The sequence below is a fragment of the Oncorhynchus kisutch genome, linkage group LG4 (assembly GCF_002021735.2).
Source record: "Oncorhynchus kisutch isolate 150728-3 linkage group LG4, Okis_V2, whole genome shotgun sequence".
In the NCBI taxonomy this organism is placed as follows: domain Eukaryota; kingdom Metazoa; phylum Chordata; class Actinopteri; order Salmoniformes; family Salmonidae; genus Oncorhynchus; species Oncorhynchus kisutch.
Genome location: NC_034177.2, coordinates 20,188,282 through 20,206,703, shown reverse-complemented (window position 1 = coordinate 20,206,703; position 18,422 = coordinate 20,188,282). Strand labels below are relative to the sequence as shown.

Genomic DNA, 18,422 nt, shown 5'->3' with positions numbered 1-18,422 from the left:
TTGTTAAACAAGCAACAGGATGAAACCATGACATCTCCCAATAGATTCATAGGAATCAATCCCCACCCCTCTCAATGCCAAAGAGAATAGCATGCAACAGTATTGTATATCAGTGATCCCCTTCCAGCCCAGTACTAACACACACCTGATTCAGCTGATCTAGATCTTGATAACACGTTGATGAAAAGCAACTGTATTATGCTGGAATACTCCTAGCCTCCATTTCCACTCTTTCACTTTCACTTTACAGAAACAATTGTCATACTTCTGTAGACCTATATTCTGACTGTGAATCTTTCCTTCTCATCTCCTCTCCTCATCCTCTTCCTCTCCTCTCCCTCTCCTACTCCTCTCCTCTTCTCTCCTTTTCTCTAATCATCCTTTCCTCTGCTCTTCCTCTCCATTCCTCTACTCATCCTCTCCTCTCCTTTCCTCTTCTCCCACTCCTTTCCTCTACTCTTCCTCTCCTTTCCTCTAATCATCCTCTCCCTCTCCTCTCTCTCTTCCTCTCCATCTCCTCTTTCTCTCTTCCTCTCTTCCTCTCTTCTCTTCTCCCTTTCCTCCTCCTCTCTCCCTCTATACCCTCCCTTTCTCCTCCTCTCTCTTCAGGCCTTGTGTGGTCAGACCCAGTTGTGAACATGAGGAAGGTGACACGCCAGATGGTGAGGGAGCAGCTGGCCAACAGCGTCCTGCTGCCCTGTGTCTTCACCCTGCGCCCCACCCCTACCCATGAGCCCCCCCGCATCAAGTGGACCAAGGTGTGGGGCCAGAGGGGTGCCGACGGTCGGCAGAGGGAACAGTCTGTCCTGGTCGCCAAGGACAACGTGGTCAAGGTAAAGATTGAGGAAGTGGAAAGAAATACAAAATGTCACATTGTTTTGATTTATATTTCGAAATGGAATTCAGTGGTTTTATAGCTCTGTGACAGTCATGAAATGTTGGGTGGCTGTTATTTGTCAGCCAAATGCCAAGGCAACCTAAGCATGTTTTTCAGCACGTTGTAAACGGACTCAACCGCACGTGTCATCTTTTTGAATATTCGGCCGTCCTGTCTTCAGTCAGCTGTTCGTCCATTCAAAAACTGGCAAGTTTTGCCTCCTCTCGTTTTTAAATGTTTTTTTAATTTCACCTTTATTTAACCAAGTAGGCCAGTTGAGAACAAGTTCTCATTTACAACTGTGACCTGGCCAAGATGAAGCAAAGCAGTGCAACAAAAAAGTTACACAGAGTTACACATGGGATAAACAAAAGTACAGTCAATAATAATAGAAAAATGTATATACAAGTGTGTGCAAATAGAGTAAGGAGGTAAGGCAATAAATAGGCCAAAGTTGTGAAGTAATTACAATTTAACAAATTAACACGAGTGATAGATGTGCAGATGATGATGTGCTAGTAGAAATACTGGTGTGCAAAAGAGCAAAAAAAGTACCTTTATTTATTTATTTAATTTCACCTTTATTTAACCTCCCTGCGCACGGAACCCGCTAGCGGGCTGAAATTCCACAACATACGGTGATCGCTACATTAATAGTCATATTAAACATTCATGAAAATACAAGTGTCTCACATGTATTGAAAGCCTAGAATCTTCCTAGTCCAACTGCGTTGTCAGATTTAAAAAAGGATTTACTGCGAAAGAATACGATGCGATTATCTGAGCATAGAGCCCCATAAAAAAAAAAATTTAATCACATAATCACAAACTGCATTAACATAAATTGTTTACCTTTGACGATCTTCGTCTGTTTGCAATTCCAATGCTCATTGTTACACAATGAAGGATCTTTTGTTTGATAAAATCCGTTTTTATAGCCTAACCGCTTGTGTCGTGAATTCCGTCTCATTCCATTTTCGACGACACATTCCAGGTAAATCACCCACACAGAACGTGACTTTTCCAGTCATGTTTGGTTTCACTGCAATCAACTGGTTTGTTTGTAACACAATCAAACGTGATGGGCCATTTTATATATATATATTTCATATATTTTTTTATCAATAATACTTTTTTCCCCCATTTTTTTTTGGGGGGGAGGGGTGTGTTAGAATACCATTTTGGTATTTGTATATAGTTATTTGTTTCAAAATGTATATCTTCACCAATTTGTCCACTTGGGTACATTTGGGCTACTTGTGTGGGACACCTGGGTGACTTCATGATAAATGTCATGTAGCACACTCATTTTGGAAGTTATCATTATGAAACTTTGCACAAGTACTGTTGCCCTCTTACATTTTTTCACTGAAATTGTCCCCATCATCCTACCTGAATGTTTGTTTTATCTTGTTCATTTTAAAGATGATGATACAAAAATAAAAACGTATGTTTTTTTTCATTGTTTTATCTAAACCAGATCTATTGTGTTATATGTACATGTACACAAACTTCAGAGTGTTTTCTTTCAAATGGTACCAATAATATGCAAATCCTTGGTTCTGTGCCTGAGCTACAGGCTGTTAGATTTGGGTATGTCTTCAGGCGGAAATTTCACAAAGTAGGGGGGGAGCTGTAAGAGGTTATTAACCAGGTAGGCTAGTTGAGAACAAGTTCTCATTTGGCCAAGATAAAGCGTAGCAGTGTGAACAGACAACAACACAGAGTTACACATGGAGTAAACAATAAACAAGTCAATAACACAGTAGAAAAAAAGAAAAATAGAGTCTATATACATTGTGTGCAAAAGGCATGAGGAGGTAGGCGAATAATTACAATTTTGCAGATTAACACTGGGGTGATAAATGATCAGATGGTCATGTGCAGGTAGAGATACTGGTGTGCAAAAGAGCAGAAAAGTAAATAAATAAAAACAATATGGGGATGAGGTAGGTAGTTGAATGGGCTATTTACAGATGGGCTGTGTACAGCTGCAGCGATCGGTGAGCTGCTCAGATAGCTGATTCTTAAAGTTAGTAAGGGAGATATACAGTAAGTCTCCAACTTCAGCGATTTTTGCAATTCGTTCCAGTCATTGGCAGCAGAGAACTGGAAGGAAAGGCGGCCAAAGGAGGTGTTGGCTTTGGGGATGACCAGTGAGATATACCTGCTGGAGCGGGTGCTATGGGTGGGTGTTGTTATGGTGACCAGTGAGCTGAGATAATGCGGAGCTTTACCTAGCAAAGACTTATAGATGACCTGGAGCCAGTGGGTCTGGCAACGAATTGGTAGCAAGGGCCAGCCGCCAAGAGCATACAGGTCGCAGTGGTGGATGGTATATGGGGCTTTGGTGACTAAACGGATGGCACTGTGATAGACTGCATCCAGTTAGCTGAGTAGAGTGTTGGATGCTATTTTGTAAATGACAGCGCCAAAGTCGAGGATCGGTAGGATAGTCGGTTTTAAGAGGGTATGTTTGGCAGCATGAGTGAAGGAGGTTTAGTTGCGAAATAGGAAGCTGATTCGAGATTTAATTTTGGATTGGAGATGCTTTATATGAGTCTGGAAGGAGAGTTCACAGTCTAGCCAGACACCTAGGTATTTGTAGTTGTACACATATTGTAAGTCAGAACCATCCAGAGTAGTGATGCTAGTCAGGCGGGCGGGTGCGGGCAGCAATCAGTTGAAGAGCAGGCATTTAGTTTTACTAGCGTTTAAGAGCAGTTGGCGGCCACGGAAGGAGTGTTGTAAGGCGTTGAAACTCGTTTGGAGGTTTGTTAAGACAGTGTCCAAAGGGCCAGATGTATACGTAGAGGTGGATCAGAGAATCACCAGCAGCAAGAGTGACATAATTGATATATACAGAGAAAAGGGTCGGCCCAAGAATTGAACCCTGTGGTACCCCTATAGAGACTGCCAGAGGTTCGGACAACAGGCCCTCCGATTTGACACACTGAACAGTCATTTGAGAAACCAAGGCTGTTGAGTCTGCAAGAATACGGTGATTGACAGAGTCGAAAGCCTTGGCCAGGTCGATGAAGACGGCTGCATAGTACTGTCTTTTATCGGTGGCGGTTATGATAACATTTAGGACCTTGAGCGTGGCAGTGGTGCACCCGTGACCAGCTCGGAAACCGGATTGCACAGCAGAGAAGGCACAGTGGGATTCGAAATGGTCAATGATCTGTTTGTTAACTTGCCTTTCGAAGACTTTGGAAAGGCAGGGCAGGATGGGTATAGGTCTGAACAGTTTGGGTCTAGAGCATCTCTCCTTATATCAGCTGTTAGATTTAACCAGGCTTTCTTTTACCTGGATGCTTTTGGGTAAGGTTTGTCCAATGTTTTTTATTTTACAGTTGATGAAGGTTATTTTTTATTTTCATGATTGCTTTCATCCAGAATCGTCGGTTACACAACTATACAAAGTCAATGCCAGCCCTAATTTTATATGAAGAGTGTGTTGGCCATCCATCCAATACGTGTATTCAACTTAACTTGTAACTATACTTACTGCACAATCCTTTCTTCTTTCTATAAAAATGAAAAATACACTCACTGTTTTTCTGCTGCCAACTGTAATAATTGGACCAGCAACCATTGAGTGGAATGTCCTTTTTCTTTTTCATTGCTGTCTCATTTGTCTTTCCTAACTTTGTTTTAATTGTGTTCATAACTGTACTGTCTTTCCGTGGTTTAGGTGAAGAAGGCGTTCCAGGGGCGTGTCACCCTGCCCGGTTACCAGGACAACCGTTTCAACGCCAGCATGGCACTCAGCGCCCTGCGCTCCAGTGACTCGGGCATGTTCCGCTGTGAGGTGGTGGTGGGCATCAACGATGAACAGGACACCGTTCCCCTGGAGGTCACAGGTAGTTCTGACCCCTGTTACACCTATTACACACAGGTTCTGTTCATTAGGCACCAAATGGAAGAAAACATATCCAACCAGGGAGGGACTACCTGGACTTGTCAAATAAGAAATGGCAATTTTTCTTTTCCGTAGCAAAACGCTTTAAAGTGTTTGTGGCATAATGAACACAACCCTGACTGTACCTATACCTGGCATTGCTAATAGAGTCATTATATAAGCCAGTGGGTTTGTTAACTTTGTGGAAATGTCTGGTCTGGGGAACGGGACAACGTATGCCAACTGGACCGAGTAACAGATCATTGACCCAGCCGCTCATGAAAGCAAATAAGCATAATGAGAAAATAAAATGTGCTATTCAGCTAGTGTTACTTTGAGGGCTCTGAGCTGTAGTTTATGTTGAATCCACCCACTGCTGCAGTGTAACGGCCTGGGGATATTATGCCATATCAGCTAATAGTATCAAAGTAATTACCAAATGAAAGTCTCTGAGCTGAGAAACATCATCAGATTTTTCCAGGTCACTTGCTGTTTTTAATAATCGCCTATTAGAGTAATGAGTAGAGGGAAGTGGCGCTCTGCTCTCAGCATTAGCTTTACAGTGCTGCTCTAGCTCACCTAGGTCTACACAATGTTGCCAGCGTGAGCTGAGCATCATGTCCGCATTAAGCCCAGTAGCCTCATTCACTCACCCACATACTGTACCCAGAATCCATGGGCTCCCAGTGAAAATAGCACAGATATTATTACCTGATATAGCCACTATGGGTTTGTGCCCATGAGCTTGTGGATCTGTGTGCATGCCTGCATGCCTGTGTGTGACAGTAGCTTTCTCACGGTGATTATGACATCAAGGGCTTTGTTTTTTTTCCACCCACAGCTCCTCTTTTCTCTCTTCTCTTTCCATGAGTGAACTTTATTGGTCCCATGGAGACCCCCTGACTCGGTGCTCAAGAGACCCTGTCCCTCTGCACAGCCAATCAATTAACACGCCATAAAAAACCCTCCCTCCTTCTGAAACAGAAACCCATTACCCGCTGGTCCTTCTGGGAGCGAACCGAGTCATCCTCTGGGCTTAGTCATTATTGCAAGTCACGCTACATTGCAGAGCGCACCAGTCCCAATACTAACTCCTCCAAGTGCTTAATATATTAAATGACAATGTATTGATACTGGGTCGGCCATAACAAATATCATATTAATTCAGGGCTGCGCTGATTGTGGGTCGTCTAAGCCTTGATGAGGTTTTCCGCCTGTGCTTTCGGCCCATATTGAATGGTCAATTGTCTCACCAATTAGAGCTCAGGCACTGATCCTCTCTGTCAGCCAGAGTCATGAGATATGTCAGGCCGACTTAAGTGCTGAGCCACAAATAGACATATTTGCACACTGGTGATGATATCTGCTACTTAGGTCTACTAGGTTCTCTGCACAGATAGGACTGTATTAGTGTTGTATACAGTATACCGTGATACAACAAGGGCATCACTCAATTACATACAGCTATATACATCTATCTCAGTATGTGGTCTCTCTTCCTGTTGTTTGGTAAACATAGAGTAAGTGTATTAGTTCTGGGCAACGTGACCCATTCGTCTCCGAAACGCCAGAGACGCTAGCAGCTAGCCTCTCTGTGTTTGGCCTGGCCTCCCTCGGAGGACAAGGAGCGCTAATAGAGAGCCTGGGAGAGGATAGAGAAAGCCCAAATGAAAGAAAACACTCCTGCTACAAAGTCCTGAAGTTGAGCTGGAGTGTACAGTGCAGCAGTATAGGGAAACAGTGTGTGTGTGTGTGCGTTCGTGCATGTGTGCGTGCGTGCGCGCGTGTGTGTGCGTGTGTGTGCGTGTGCGTGCGTGTTAATTAAGGCCGTGCACAGACCGTACTCAAAATAAAAAAATTCTATAGACTTTCATATTTCGTAACTGCCCTGTAGACAAAATGCCAACATTTATATAAAACAACACACTCACTCATCATACATTTTAATACAAGTTGGTGCCAATAACTACTAGGCCTAGAGATGACAAAAGATGATTGACATCGGGAAAAGAGTGGCTATCAGTTGATCAGAGCAAATTATGATGTAGTTGAAATATTCTAGCTAGCTGTCGAAACAAACGTGTTTTTACTTGATTTGAGTTTGTTTTCCTGCTGACATCTGCCTCTTATTAACATGCAGTTGAAATGCCCCATTCTTTGTCCCTGACGTTGAGAGACACATACGACAGATCCAACGTTATGTATCCTCCTACCAGTATTCATGTCTTCTGCCCTGCGCTCGCCACAATCAGGTCAGGCGAGTGCGCACTTGGGGTAGGAGGGCGGAGGAGGGGAATCTAGTGAGATCCAAATGCTTATGAAATGAGCTAGATTGATGTGCAATTCGCTACATTTAAAATTACAACTAAAATGAAAAGAGACTTAAATTAATACAATTACAAATTTATATCCACTTTTTCATAGGAGGGCAAAAGGGCAGGTGCTTGGCTGAGCCCTATCTGTGCACGTGCCTGGTGTGTTTGTGTGTGTATGTGTATCTGTGTGTGCCTGTGTGCTATGTACATGTATGTGAGTGCATGTGTAGACTGTACCACCGAGGGATGCCTGGCTCATTTTCTGAGGCTAGACTGCAGCGTGATTGGTCAAATTGGTCCACACCCTGAGGAGTCTGTCATTCTATTGCACAAAGCAGCAGAAGATAAAGGAGCCTATGTTTGGAGCTATATCCCAGCCTCCCTCTGCCTCCCTGTCCACAGGCTTTCATGTAGTGGGCTCTACTGGGATTGAATGTGTGAATTTCAGGCCGAGGTGGCCCCACATGTAGTGGAGGTCAGTGATGCTAGCCTGGTGGGGGAATGAGATGGATACTTCAAAAGCAATTCCTTTCCCATTTCTCTCCACAGTGGAGAGGAATCCTGGTCATTTACAGGTCAGGGAATGAGCGCATGGGAGTCATCTCGCGTTCCTTTGTTTCTTTTATCTCTCTTCCCTCTCTCTCTCTTTCAATCTCTCTCTCATCACTGTTTTATTTCACTGTTTTATTTTCTGGCTATGAAAGCAAGATAGTACTGATGTGGACTGTATGCTAAAGTAGTAAAGCAAACATTTGAGCTGTTTGTCATTCACTGTATAAAGGACAAAATCTCTCCCATAATGATAAGCCTGTCTGATGCTAATTAACTTCAATCTCCGAGGTTGTTTTGTGCAGGTAAAGATACAACGTTTGAAGTACATGATAATGTAGGGTTTGAGCAGAGTGTCTGTGCGTGCTCATGTTTGTGGGTGCACGTGTGTGTATGGGCGTGTGAGTGTGTGTATGGGCGTGTGAGTGTGTGTATGGGCGTGTGAGTGTGTGTATGGGCGTATGAGTGTGTGTATGGGCGTGTGAGTGTGTGTATGGGCGTGTGAGTGTGTGTATGGGCGTGTGAGTGTGTGTATGGGCGTGTGAGTGTGTGTATGGGTGTGTGAGTGTGTGTATGGGCGTGTGAGTGTGTGTATGGGCGTGTGAGTGTGTGTATGGGCGTGTGAGTGTGTGTATGGGCGTGCGTGCCTGTGTACAATATCTCCATATTGCTCTGGTGTCGCCGTATGTGTTTTCACCTCTGTGTCCTCTCCAGGTGTGGTGTTCCACTACCGTGCTCCTCATGACCGCTACGCCCTGTCCTTCCCTGACGCCCAGCAGGTGTGTCTGGAGAACTCAGCTGTCATCGCCACGCCTGCTCAGCTCCAGGCCACCTTTGCTGACGGGTATGACAACTGTGATGCCGGCTGGCTGTCTGACCAGAGCGTGAGGTAAGGACAAGACAACCGGGCATGATGCATGACTCAAGCAAAACACATCACAGCATGGCGACTGTCTTATTTAATGTTTTTATTTGACCTTTATTTATCCAGGCGAGTCAAATAAGAACACATCCTTATTTACAATGACGGCCTGTCCTTATAGGTTTGTATAAAGGGCTGTATAAATTGCTTATATATAAATTGTTTACTTACTATATTTATCTGCTGCAGCAATGTAAAGCGATATCTGACGAATACGAATCTTTATGAATTGGCAAAATATAAGTTTACTTCAGCCTAATGAAAAATGACAGGGCTATGATAGGCAATTAGATAACTTTTAAGTTGACAATTCTCTGTGGCCTCTGTGGCCCAAATAAGGAACCAGGGAATGAAATTACTGACAGAAAGTACAGTATGCAAACTGTTTTGACCCCAATGGTCCACTCATAAACTCCTGAAGGATTTAATTGCTTGTTTACATCTCAGAGGCTAGCTCTGTCATTCCTAATTACTCTCCGCCATTTTAGCCACAACTATCCCTCAACTATCTTTCATGTTAATGTTCGTGTTTCAGCTTGCCCCCCCCCCCCCCCTTATGTCTGTTGATGACGGATAGTCTGTGTGTGTGCGTGTGTGCGTGCGTGCGTGTGTGTGTGTGTGTGTGTGTGTGGGACATTCAGAGTCCGTGTGGATATTTTTTACACGTCTTTATCTCAAACGTCTGCCCAATAATTGCACTGAAGAAGCAGCTTGCATATTTCTCCTCTACAGATTTTCCCTGACAACTGCATCCTATCCTTTCCCCTCCTCCCCACCTGGGACACATATAATTGGTCCATCTCCAGAGCTACTTGGCTTCACATCAGTGACGAGGCAAATGTGCAATTAATAATGTAAAAATATAGACATCAGCGATCAGGATGGAAGGCTGAGATGGGGGATTTAGCTATAATATTGTCTGACGACAACGGTTGCTATCCAAGCTCATGCAGGATTGTAGCTACTGAGTGTAAGAATCCTTCCTTCCTTTTGCCCTCCATAAGCCCCTGTATGCCTGTATACATCATCTCTTAATCAGCATTTAGCCTGCACCCTCAATGCTGTTTGAATCAATGTACCTTAAAGCAGTGGTCACCAACCGATCGATCGCGATCGACTGGTCGATCCCCAAGGCATTTCAACGATAAGCCCTGTGTTCCTATTTTTTCATTTATTCATCTCACGCTGTTGTCAGAAGGTACACCCAATTCAGCTGCCCTGCTCGCCGGGTGGGCGAAATGTTCCCATTTTCAACCATTTCAGATGTCTGAATGTACAAACTGCCTTCCTGGCGGGCCCTGGGGAAGCAAATCAAGTGCTCTATAGGCCTACCACTGGCCAATCGAATGGCTCAGATTACCGTCTCTGCAGTAATGTAGCAGACATAAAAGAAAGCTTCAGCAAAGTTCATACTGTGAGTATTCAAAACGTTTAAAAACATGACTAGAGAGAGACTGTCAACGAATACAGCATAGAGCTGCTGTTTTTATGAGTGAGTTCATCATTAAGTTTTTACCCAGCACTGTCAACACTTTCTATTTAAGCCATAAAATGCACGTTCTCCCTACTTCCACTCACACTTGTGTTACAACCAGCACTGCAGTTGCAATGAATGAGTAGGAAAGTGTATTGATAGGCTTGCGTTGTTGTTATTATTATCGGCTTGGGAATTTTTTATATCGAGGAATATTTCACTTTCGCTGGTCATAGGCGTAAAAGCATTAATTTGTGCATTATGCAGAAATAATGCAGTATGACTCGAGTTTCGCTATCAGCTACAAGACTGTGTCCCTTTTTGGTCAGTGTCAGTGGAGGAAAGGGGGAATGGAGGGATGTTGAGAGGCAAACCCTCAGTCTGCTGCTCGCTCCCTCTTCAGTAAAACAACAAAAAAAAGCTCATGTGACCCACTGCCTCGATTCAGTCTTATGTAGCAAAATTTGATTTATACATTGTATAAAAAGTATAGAAATTGTATATCATACACTGCAGTTGAGAAACAATGGGAAAGTAATTCTGCTTTGAAAGTTGATAAACTTGTAACCTCACTTTTAAGAAATTGCCCTTGAATGTTTTGGTACACCTACTGGAGAGCTCTTCTTTGTCTACACCCATTCAGCATCGTTCACAGACTCTTAAGCCTTAGCCCCACCTAGGGCTGTGGTGGTCACAACATTTTGTCAGCCGGTGATTGTCAAGCAAATACTGTAACTGCTGGTCTCACTGTAATTGACCGTTAATTTAATAAAGGTAGTTAAATAAAGGTTAACTAAATAAAAAAATCTATAAAAATGAAAGCATTAACATAAATACATTCAGACTTCAACACATGCAGACTGATGCAGACCTTCGGAACATCTATATTTGAAAAAGTCTAATAAATCCATGTAATATAGCCTACACCTTCACAATGAATCCATGTAATATAGCCTACACCTTCACAATGAATCCATGTAATATAGCCTACACCTTCACAATGAATCCATGTAATATAGCCTACACCTTCACAATGAATCCATGTAATATAGCCTACACCGTCACAATGAATCCATGTAATATAGCCTACACCTTCACAATGAATCCATGTAATATAGCATACACCTTCACAATGAATCCATGTAATATAGCCTACACCGTCACAATGTATCCATGTAATATAGCCTTAACCTTCACAATGAATCCATGTAATATAGCCTACACCGTCACAATGAATCCATGTAATATAGCCTACACCTTCACAATGAATCCATGTAATATAGCCTACACCGTCACAATGAATCCATGTAATATAGTCTACACCTTCACAATGAATCCATGTAATATAGCCTACACCGTCACAATGAATCCATGTAATATAGTCTACACCGTCACAATGAATCCATGTAATATAGCCTACACCTTCACAATGAATCCATGTAATATAGCCTACACCTTCACAATGAATCCATGTAATATAGCCTACACCGTCACAATGAATCCATGTAATATAGCCTACACCTTCACAATGAATCCATGTAATATAGCCTACACCGTCACAATGAATCCATGTAATATAGCCTACACCTTCACAATGAATCCATGTAATATAGCCTACACCGTCACAATGAATCCATGTAATATAGCCTACACCTTCACAATGAATCCATGTAATATAGCCTACACCTTCACAATGAATCCATGTAATATAGCCTACACCTTCACAATGAATCCATGTAATATAGCCTACACCTTCACAATGAATCCATGTAATATAGCCTACACCATCACAAATCCATGATTTATTTTAGACAGGTCTAAAGAAACATGATATGAAAAAAATGTAGTATATTTCAAAAGAACAGAATAGCATACTCTGAGTTGTCCTTATGTTAGGACCTGATCTGGTTATGCCATATGGCTGTGGGCTACACAATTAATTTAGCAGACAAGATTGGCTTAGAATTCTATGGAATTATTTTAAATGATTTTATAGTATGAAGAATCAAATTGAAAAGATATTTTCTCCAAACTATTTTATGTATTTATTTTATTTAACCTTTATTTAACTATGCAGTCAGTTAAGAACACATTCTTATTTACAAAGGCAGCCTACCAAAAGGTCTCCTGCATGGACGGAGGCTGGGATTAAAAATTTAAAAATTAAAAAAGAAATAACATACAAATATAGGACAAAACACACACGACAAGTGATTTGAGGGAGTGAGCACATGCGGCTATTCTGTGTTGAGCAGTTAACAAAGAAATAGGTATTCCTATATGCTAAATGTAGAGTTATTCATGTAACTTTAGTTGTTCTAAAAACGTCGGGCTATATGTTTTGATGTTTAATGCATTGTAAGGCTGCATGATGTGACTCTAATGATTATTTGCAAAAAGTTGCTTGAAAGGCATGAGCTCAGCTTTGGTTTTTTTTGTGCAGGCTATACACACTTTATCAGTCTCTCATTCACAATCAGAGCTTAGAGAAGCCTAATTACGTGACTAAACGGTCAAGTGGTCTTTGACTGCATTCATGACTCACTCAGTGTGGCGGTCATATAGTCACCGTAACAAGCTCTAGCCCCTCCCAACTCTTTAAGGATTGACATGTGAGGTCATGTGGTAAACACACACTAAATCATATCAAATCTAAGTGTATTTGTCACATGCACAGGATACAGAAGGTGGAAACAGTACACTGCAACAGTAGCAATATCAAGTACAGAAAGTGCCCAGAAACAATGTTTTATAAATATTTTATAGCTATTAGATGACGCTTACCCGACACACTTGTCTAAATTGATGGGTCATGTAAAGGAAATGCTATAACCCCCCCCCCCCCCCCCCCCCCCCCCCCCCTGCCTTTAAATGGTTTAACTTGGGTCAAAAGTTTTGGGTAGCCTTCCACAATAAGTTGAGGGAATTTTGGCCCATTCCTCCTGATAGAGCTGATGTAACTGAGTCAGGTTTGTAGACCTCCTTGCTTGCACATGCTTTTCCAGTTTTAAGCCCACACATTTTCTGTAGGATTGAGGTCAGGGCTTTGTGATGGCCACTCCTATACCTTGACTTTGTTGTCCTTAGCTATTTTGCCACAACTTTGGAAGTATGCTTGGGGTCATTGTCCATTTGGAAGACCCATTTGCGACCAAGGTTTAACTTCCTGACTGATGTCTTGAGATGTTGCTTCAATATATCCACATAATTTTCCATCCTCATGATGCCATCTATTTTATAAAGTGCACCAGTCCCTCCTGCAGCAAAGCACCCCCACAACATGATGCTGCCACCCCGGTGCTTCACGGTTAGGATGGTGTTCTTTTGTACCTGTTTCCTCCAGCATCTTCACAAGGTCATTTGCTGTTGTTATGGGATTGATTTGTACTTTTCACACCAAAGTACATTCATCTCTAGGAGACAGAACATGTCTCCTTCCTGAGCGGTATGATGGCTGCGTGGTCCCATGATGTTTATACTTGCGTACTATTGTTTGTACAGATGAACGTGGTACCTTCAGGCATTTGGAAATTGCTCCCAAGGATGAACCAGACTTGTGGAGGTCTATAATTAATTTTCTGAGGTCGGTAGGCCTTGAAACACATCTTCCAATGAACTCAAATGATGTCAATTAGTCTATCAGAAGCTTCTAAAGCCATTACATAATTTTCTGGAATTTTCCAATCTGTTTAAAGGCACAGTCAACTTAGTGTATGTAAACTTCTGACCCACTGGAATTGTGATACAGTGAATTATAAGTGAAATAATCTGTCTGTAAACAATTGTTGGAAAAATGACTTGTGTCATGCACAAAGTAGATGTCCTCACCGACTTGCCAAATGTATAGTTTGTTAGCAATACATTTGTGGAGTGGTTGATAAACGAGTTTTAATGACTCCAACCTAAGTGTATGTTACCTTCCGACTTCAACTGTACATGTACACATGTTATTGAAATACAATAGTAGCATGAATCTCCAGGTAGCCTAAGCTAACAAACTAGGTTCAATATTAGCTAGCTAACATTAGGCTATCATTTATTTTTGATTCTAGTAATATTACTACACAGATCATAGCTAACAAACAGCACGCTTTAACTTGCAATAAAAATGACTTTCTGACTAAATTAGAAACTTATATCTGAAAATGTTGCTAGACTCTTACCTGTATACGTGGATGAACATTTCATTGCAGACTGGAACCATTTAACTACATTTTGTTTGTAGCTACATCTTGTTTGACCAGCGTTGCGTCAAGTCACTCCGGTTCACACTGACCGTGGCGTGTGCAGAAAGTAGCCCATCACTTTTCCCAACTGATCTGTCAATAGCGCCTGCTAAATTCAGGGCTTCAATGTTGTTGAGAAAAGTAGAAAATCTTTTGTAGTTCTCGATGGCTAATGTTATATCTTTCAAAAACGGCAAGGTAGAAAGGACTATCAACACATACTGAACAGCTCACGTTACAGACAGAAGCGTGCTACATGGCAGACCAATCCGAACACATCTCCCGGCATGTCCATCCCATCCATTATCTCAGCCAATCATGGCTAGTGGGAAGGCTCCTGTCTTTTTCTGTGACTATACCAAATTGGCTCATAATTTAACTATTTTATTTGTATTTACGGGATGGAAAACAACTTTGTTTTTAAAGCACATGAAAGTTCACATATTCCAGAATGCATTTCTGCCCAAAAAAACGCATCTAGATTTAAAAAATGGTTTACATTCAAATGCCTCTCCTGTGAAGTAGTGACATGCGACATACACCTAGTTTCCTTAATCAGGTTACAAATTATTAACATGTGCCTCACAAGTAATACAACAATCAAGCAACCCAGAAAAGTGCAAAAAATATCCCATATTAACATATGCAGACTGAGAAACAAGGTCCATGAAGACAATAACTAAATAAATACTGTTGAAGTAATATGGCTACAGGTTCATCTACCACACCTAAAGCCCATTCTTGTGGAAAGCTGCTGTAGACCACCAAGTGCTAACAGTCAGTATCTGGATAATATGTGTGAAATGCTTGATAATGAATGTGATATCAACAGAGAAATATATTTTCTGTGTGATTTAAATATTGACCGGCTCTCATCAAGCTGCCCACTCAAGAAAAAAACGTCAAACTGTTACCAGTGCCTGCAACCTGATTCAGGTTGTCTGTTAACCTACCAGGGTATTTACAAACAGCACAGGAATGAAATCATCAACATGTATTGATCACATCTTTACTAATGCTACAGAAATTTGCTTTAAAGCAGTGTCCAAATACATAGGATGTAGTGATCACAATATAGTAGCCATATCCAGGAAAACCAAAGTTCCAAAGACTGGGCCTAATATAGTGTATAAGAGGTCATACAATACGTTTTGTAGTGATTCCTATGTTGTTGATGTAAAGAATATTTGCTGGTCTGTGGTGTGTAATGAGGAGCAACCAGACGCTGCACTTGACGCATTTATTTATGTGCACGCACCCATTAAGACAATGAGGATGAGGAATTTAAAAATGGAGGCAAAAGGTATGGCAAGTAAGTCTGGCAGCCCAACTGATTGGCAAATGTACTGCAAATTAAGAAATCATGTGACTAAGCTAAATTAAAATTAAAAATAAACTATACTATGAAAAAAATATGAATTATATAAAGAATGATAGTAAAAAGCTTTGAAGCACCTTAAATTAAATTTTGGGGAAATAAGCCAACTCGGCTCCATCATTCATTGAATCAGGTGGCTCATTTATCACAAAACCCACTGATATTGCCAACTACTTTAATTACTTTTTCATTGGCAAGATAAACAAACTTAGGGATGACATACCAACAACAAATGCTGACACTACACATCCAAGTATATCTGACCAAATTATGAAAGATAATAATTGTAGTTTTTAATTCCATAAAGTCAGTGTGGAAGAGGTGAAAAAATTATTGTTGTCTATCAACAATGACAAGCCACTGGGGTCTGACAATCTGGATGGAAAATTACTGAGGATAATAGCGGATGATATTTTCACTCCTATTTGCCACATCTTCAATTTAAGTCTACTAGAAAGTGTGTGCTCTCAGGCCTGGAAGGAAGCTAAAGTCATTCCGCTACCCAATAATAGTAAAGCCCCCATTACCGGCTCAAATAGCTGACCAATTAGCCTGTTACCAACCCTTAGTAAAAAATGGTGTTTGACCAGATACAATGCAATTTCACAGTAAACAAACTGACAACAGACTTTCAGCACGCATATAGAGAAGGACACTCAACAAGCACAGCACTTACACAAGTGACTGAGAGAAATTGATGATACAATGATTGTGGGGACTGTCTTGTTAGACTTCAGTGCAGCTATTGACATTATCGATCATAGTCTGCTGCTGGAAAATCTGATGTGCTATGGCTTTACATCCCCTGCTATAATGTGGATAAAAAGTTACTTGTCTAACAGAACACAGAGGGTATTCTTTAATGGAAGCCTCTCAAACATAATCCAGGTAGAAGCAGGAATTCCCCAGGGTAGCTGTTTAGGCCCCTTGCTTTTTTCAATCTTTACTAACGACATGCCTCTGGCTTTGAGTAAGGCTAGTGTGTCTATGTATGCGGATGACTCAGCAATATACACGTCAGCTACTACAGCGACTGAAATGACTGCAACACTCAACAGAGAGCTAGTTAGTTTTGGAATGGGTAGCAAGGAATTGAATATGAGACAAATCATTCACTAAACCCTAAACCTCAACTACATCCCAAATGAATAATGTGGAAATTGAGCTGAGCTGTCATGGTCAAAACACATTGATAAAACAGTAGCCGAGATCAGGAGAAGTCTGTCCATAATAAAGCGCTGCACTGAATTCTTAACAAAACTGGTTTTGTCGCACCTGGACGACTGTTCAGTAGTGTGGTCAGGTGCCACAAAGAGGGACTTGGGAAAATTGCAGATGGCTCAGAACAGGGTAGCACAGCTGGTCCTTATTTGGTATAGTCACAGAGCGCTACAATTAATTATATGCATGTCAATCTCTCATGGCTCAAAGTGGAAGAGAGATTGACATCATCATTACTTGTTTTTGTAAGAGGTGTTGACAAGCTGAAGGTACAGAGCTGTCTGTTTAAAATACTAGCACACAGCTCGGACACCCATGCATATCCCACAAGACATGCCACCAGAGGTCTCTTCACAGTCCCCAAGTCCAGAACAGACTATGGGAGGCACCACAGTACTACATAGATCCCTGACTACATGGAATTCTATTCTACATCAGGTAACTGATGCAAGCAGTATAATCAGATTTAAAAGCAGGTAAAAATACACCTTATGGAACAGCAGGGACTGTGAAGTAACACAAACATAGGCACAGACACATGCACACACACATGATAACATACGCACTATATACACACATACACATGGATTTTGTGTTGTAGATTTGTGGTAGTGGAGTATGTTCCTGAGGGCACACACTTAGTGTGTTGTGAGTTCTGTAGTGAATGTTTTGTAATGTTTTTAAAATTGTATAACTGCCTTAATTCTGCCGGAACCCAGGAAAAGTAGCTGCTGCCTGGATCCATAATAAATACAAATACAAACAACTGATCTATTACCAGTGTGATCATTTGACTTACCTCAAATGTAGATTTTTTTTTTAATGGTCTGAGAAGAAGAACAGGAAGAACTACAAGAACAACAATTCAAGCAAAGCCAATATGTGGTGATAATGTTTGGGCCTATAGCCTACGGCACTCACCTCATTATTACAGTACTGTTTTGTGTATAGGCTTATGTTTTTTAAGTCATGTAAAAAAAAAAATTAAGGTAGATCTCGGCTTGCATTTTGACTGTGATCTCATTTTGACTGAGAATGTGATCTCGACTCAAAAAAGGTTGGTGACCAGTGCTTTAGAGTAATTGCACAGTTGGAGCCTGGATATAAATCAAATAAATTATTTGGCTCCCCTCATCCCTCGTCCCTCTCCCCTCCCTCTCTCGCTCTCCACAGGTACCCTATCCAGTCACCCAGGCCAGGTTGCTATGGTGACAGGGAGGACTCACCTGGAGTGCGCAACTACGGCAATCGGGCCCCTGACGAGCTGTTTGATGTCTACTGCTTTGCCAAGCAACTGCAAGGTACAATCAGATGTTAGTCATCCATGGCCTTGCAAAGTCCCAGACGCCCCAGGAGCTATGATGCTGAATCAGCCTGACTTAATTCTCCTGTTAGGCAGAGAAAGAGATTTACGTCCTATTACCTCTGGTTGGGAACCACTGATTTAAGCTGTAGCTGGGTGGTGAGTGATACTGCCGTGGCCAGGATCAGGGAAACTGCTACAGGAGGATGGAGTCATATTTACAGCAGGTGCCTTTAAAATAGATCTGGGTAAT

The 18,422-nt window shown here is 41.7% G+C and overlaps 1 protein-coding gene across 1 annotated transcript in view; it reads left to right on the top strand.

Moving 5' to 3' along the window:
* The window catches only part of LOC109888620 (neurocan core protein), a 289,577-nt gene that overhangs the window by 119,979 nt on the left and 151,176 nt on the right, over positions 1 to 18,422 (top strand). The window contains exons 3-6 of the mRNA XM_031822616.1: positions 610 to 833; positions 4,575 to 4,743; positions 8,360 to 8,534; positions 18,040 to 18,167. Of these exons, the coding sequence (XP_031678476.1) occupies positions 610 to 833; positions 4,575 to 4,743; positions 8,360 to 8,534; positions 18,040 to 18,167 (696 nt within the window). The remainder of the gene's footprint in view (positions 1 to 609; positions 834 to 4,574; positions 4,744 to 8,359; positions 8,535 to 18,039; positions 18,168 to 18,422) is intronic.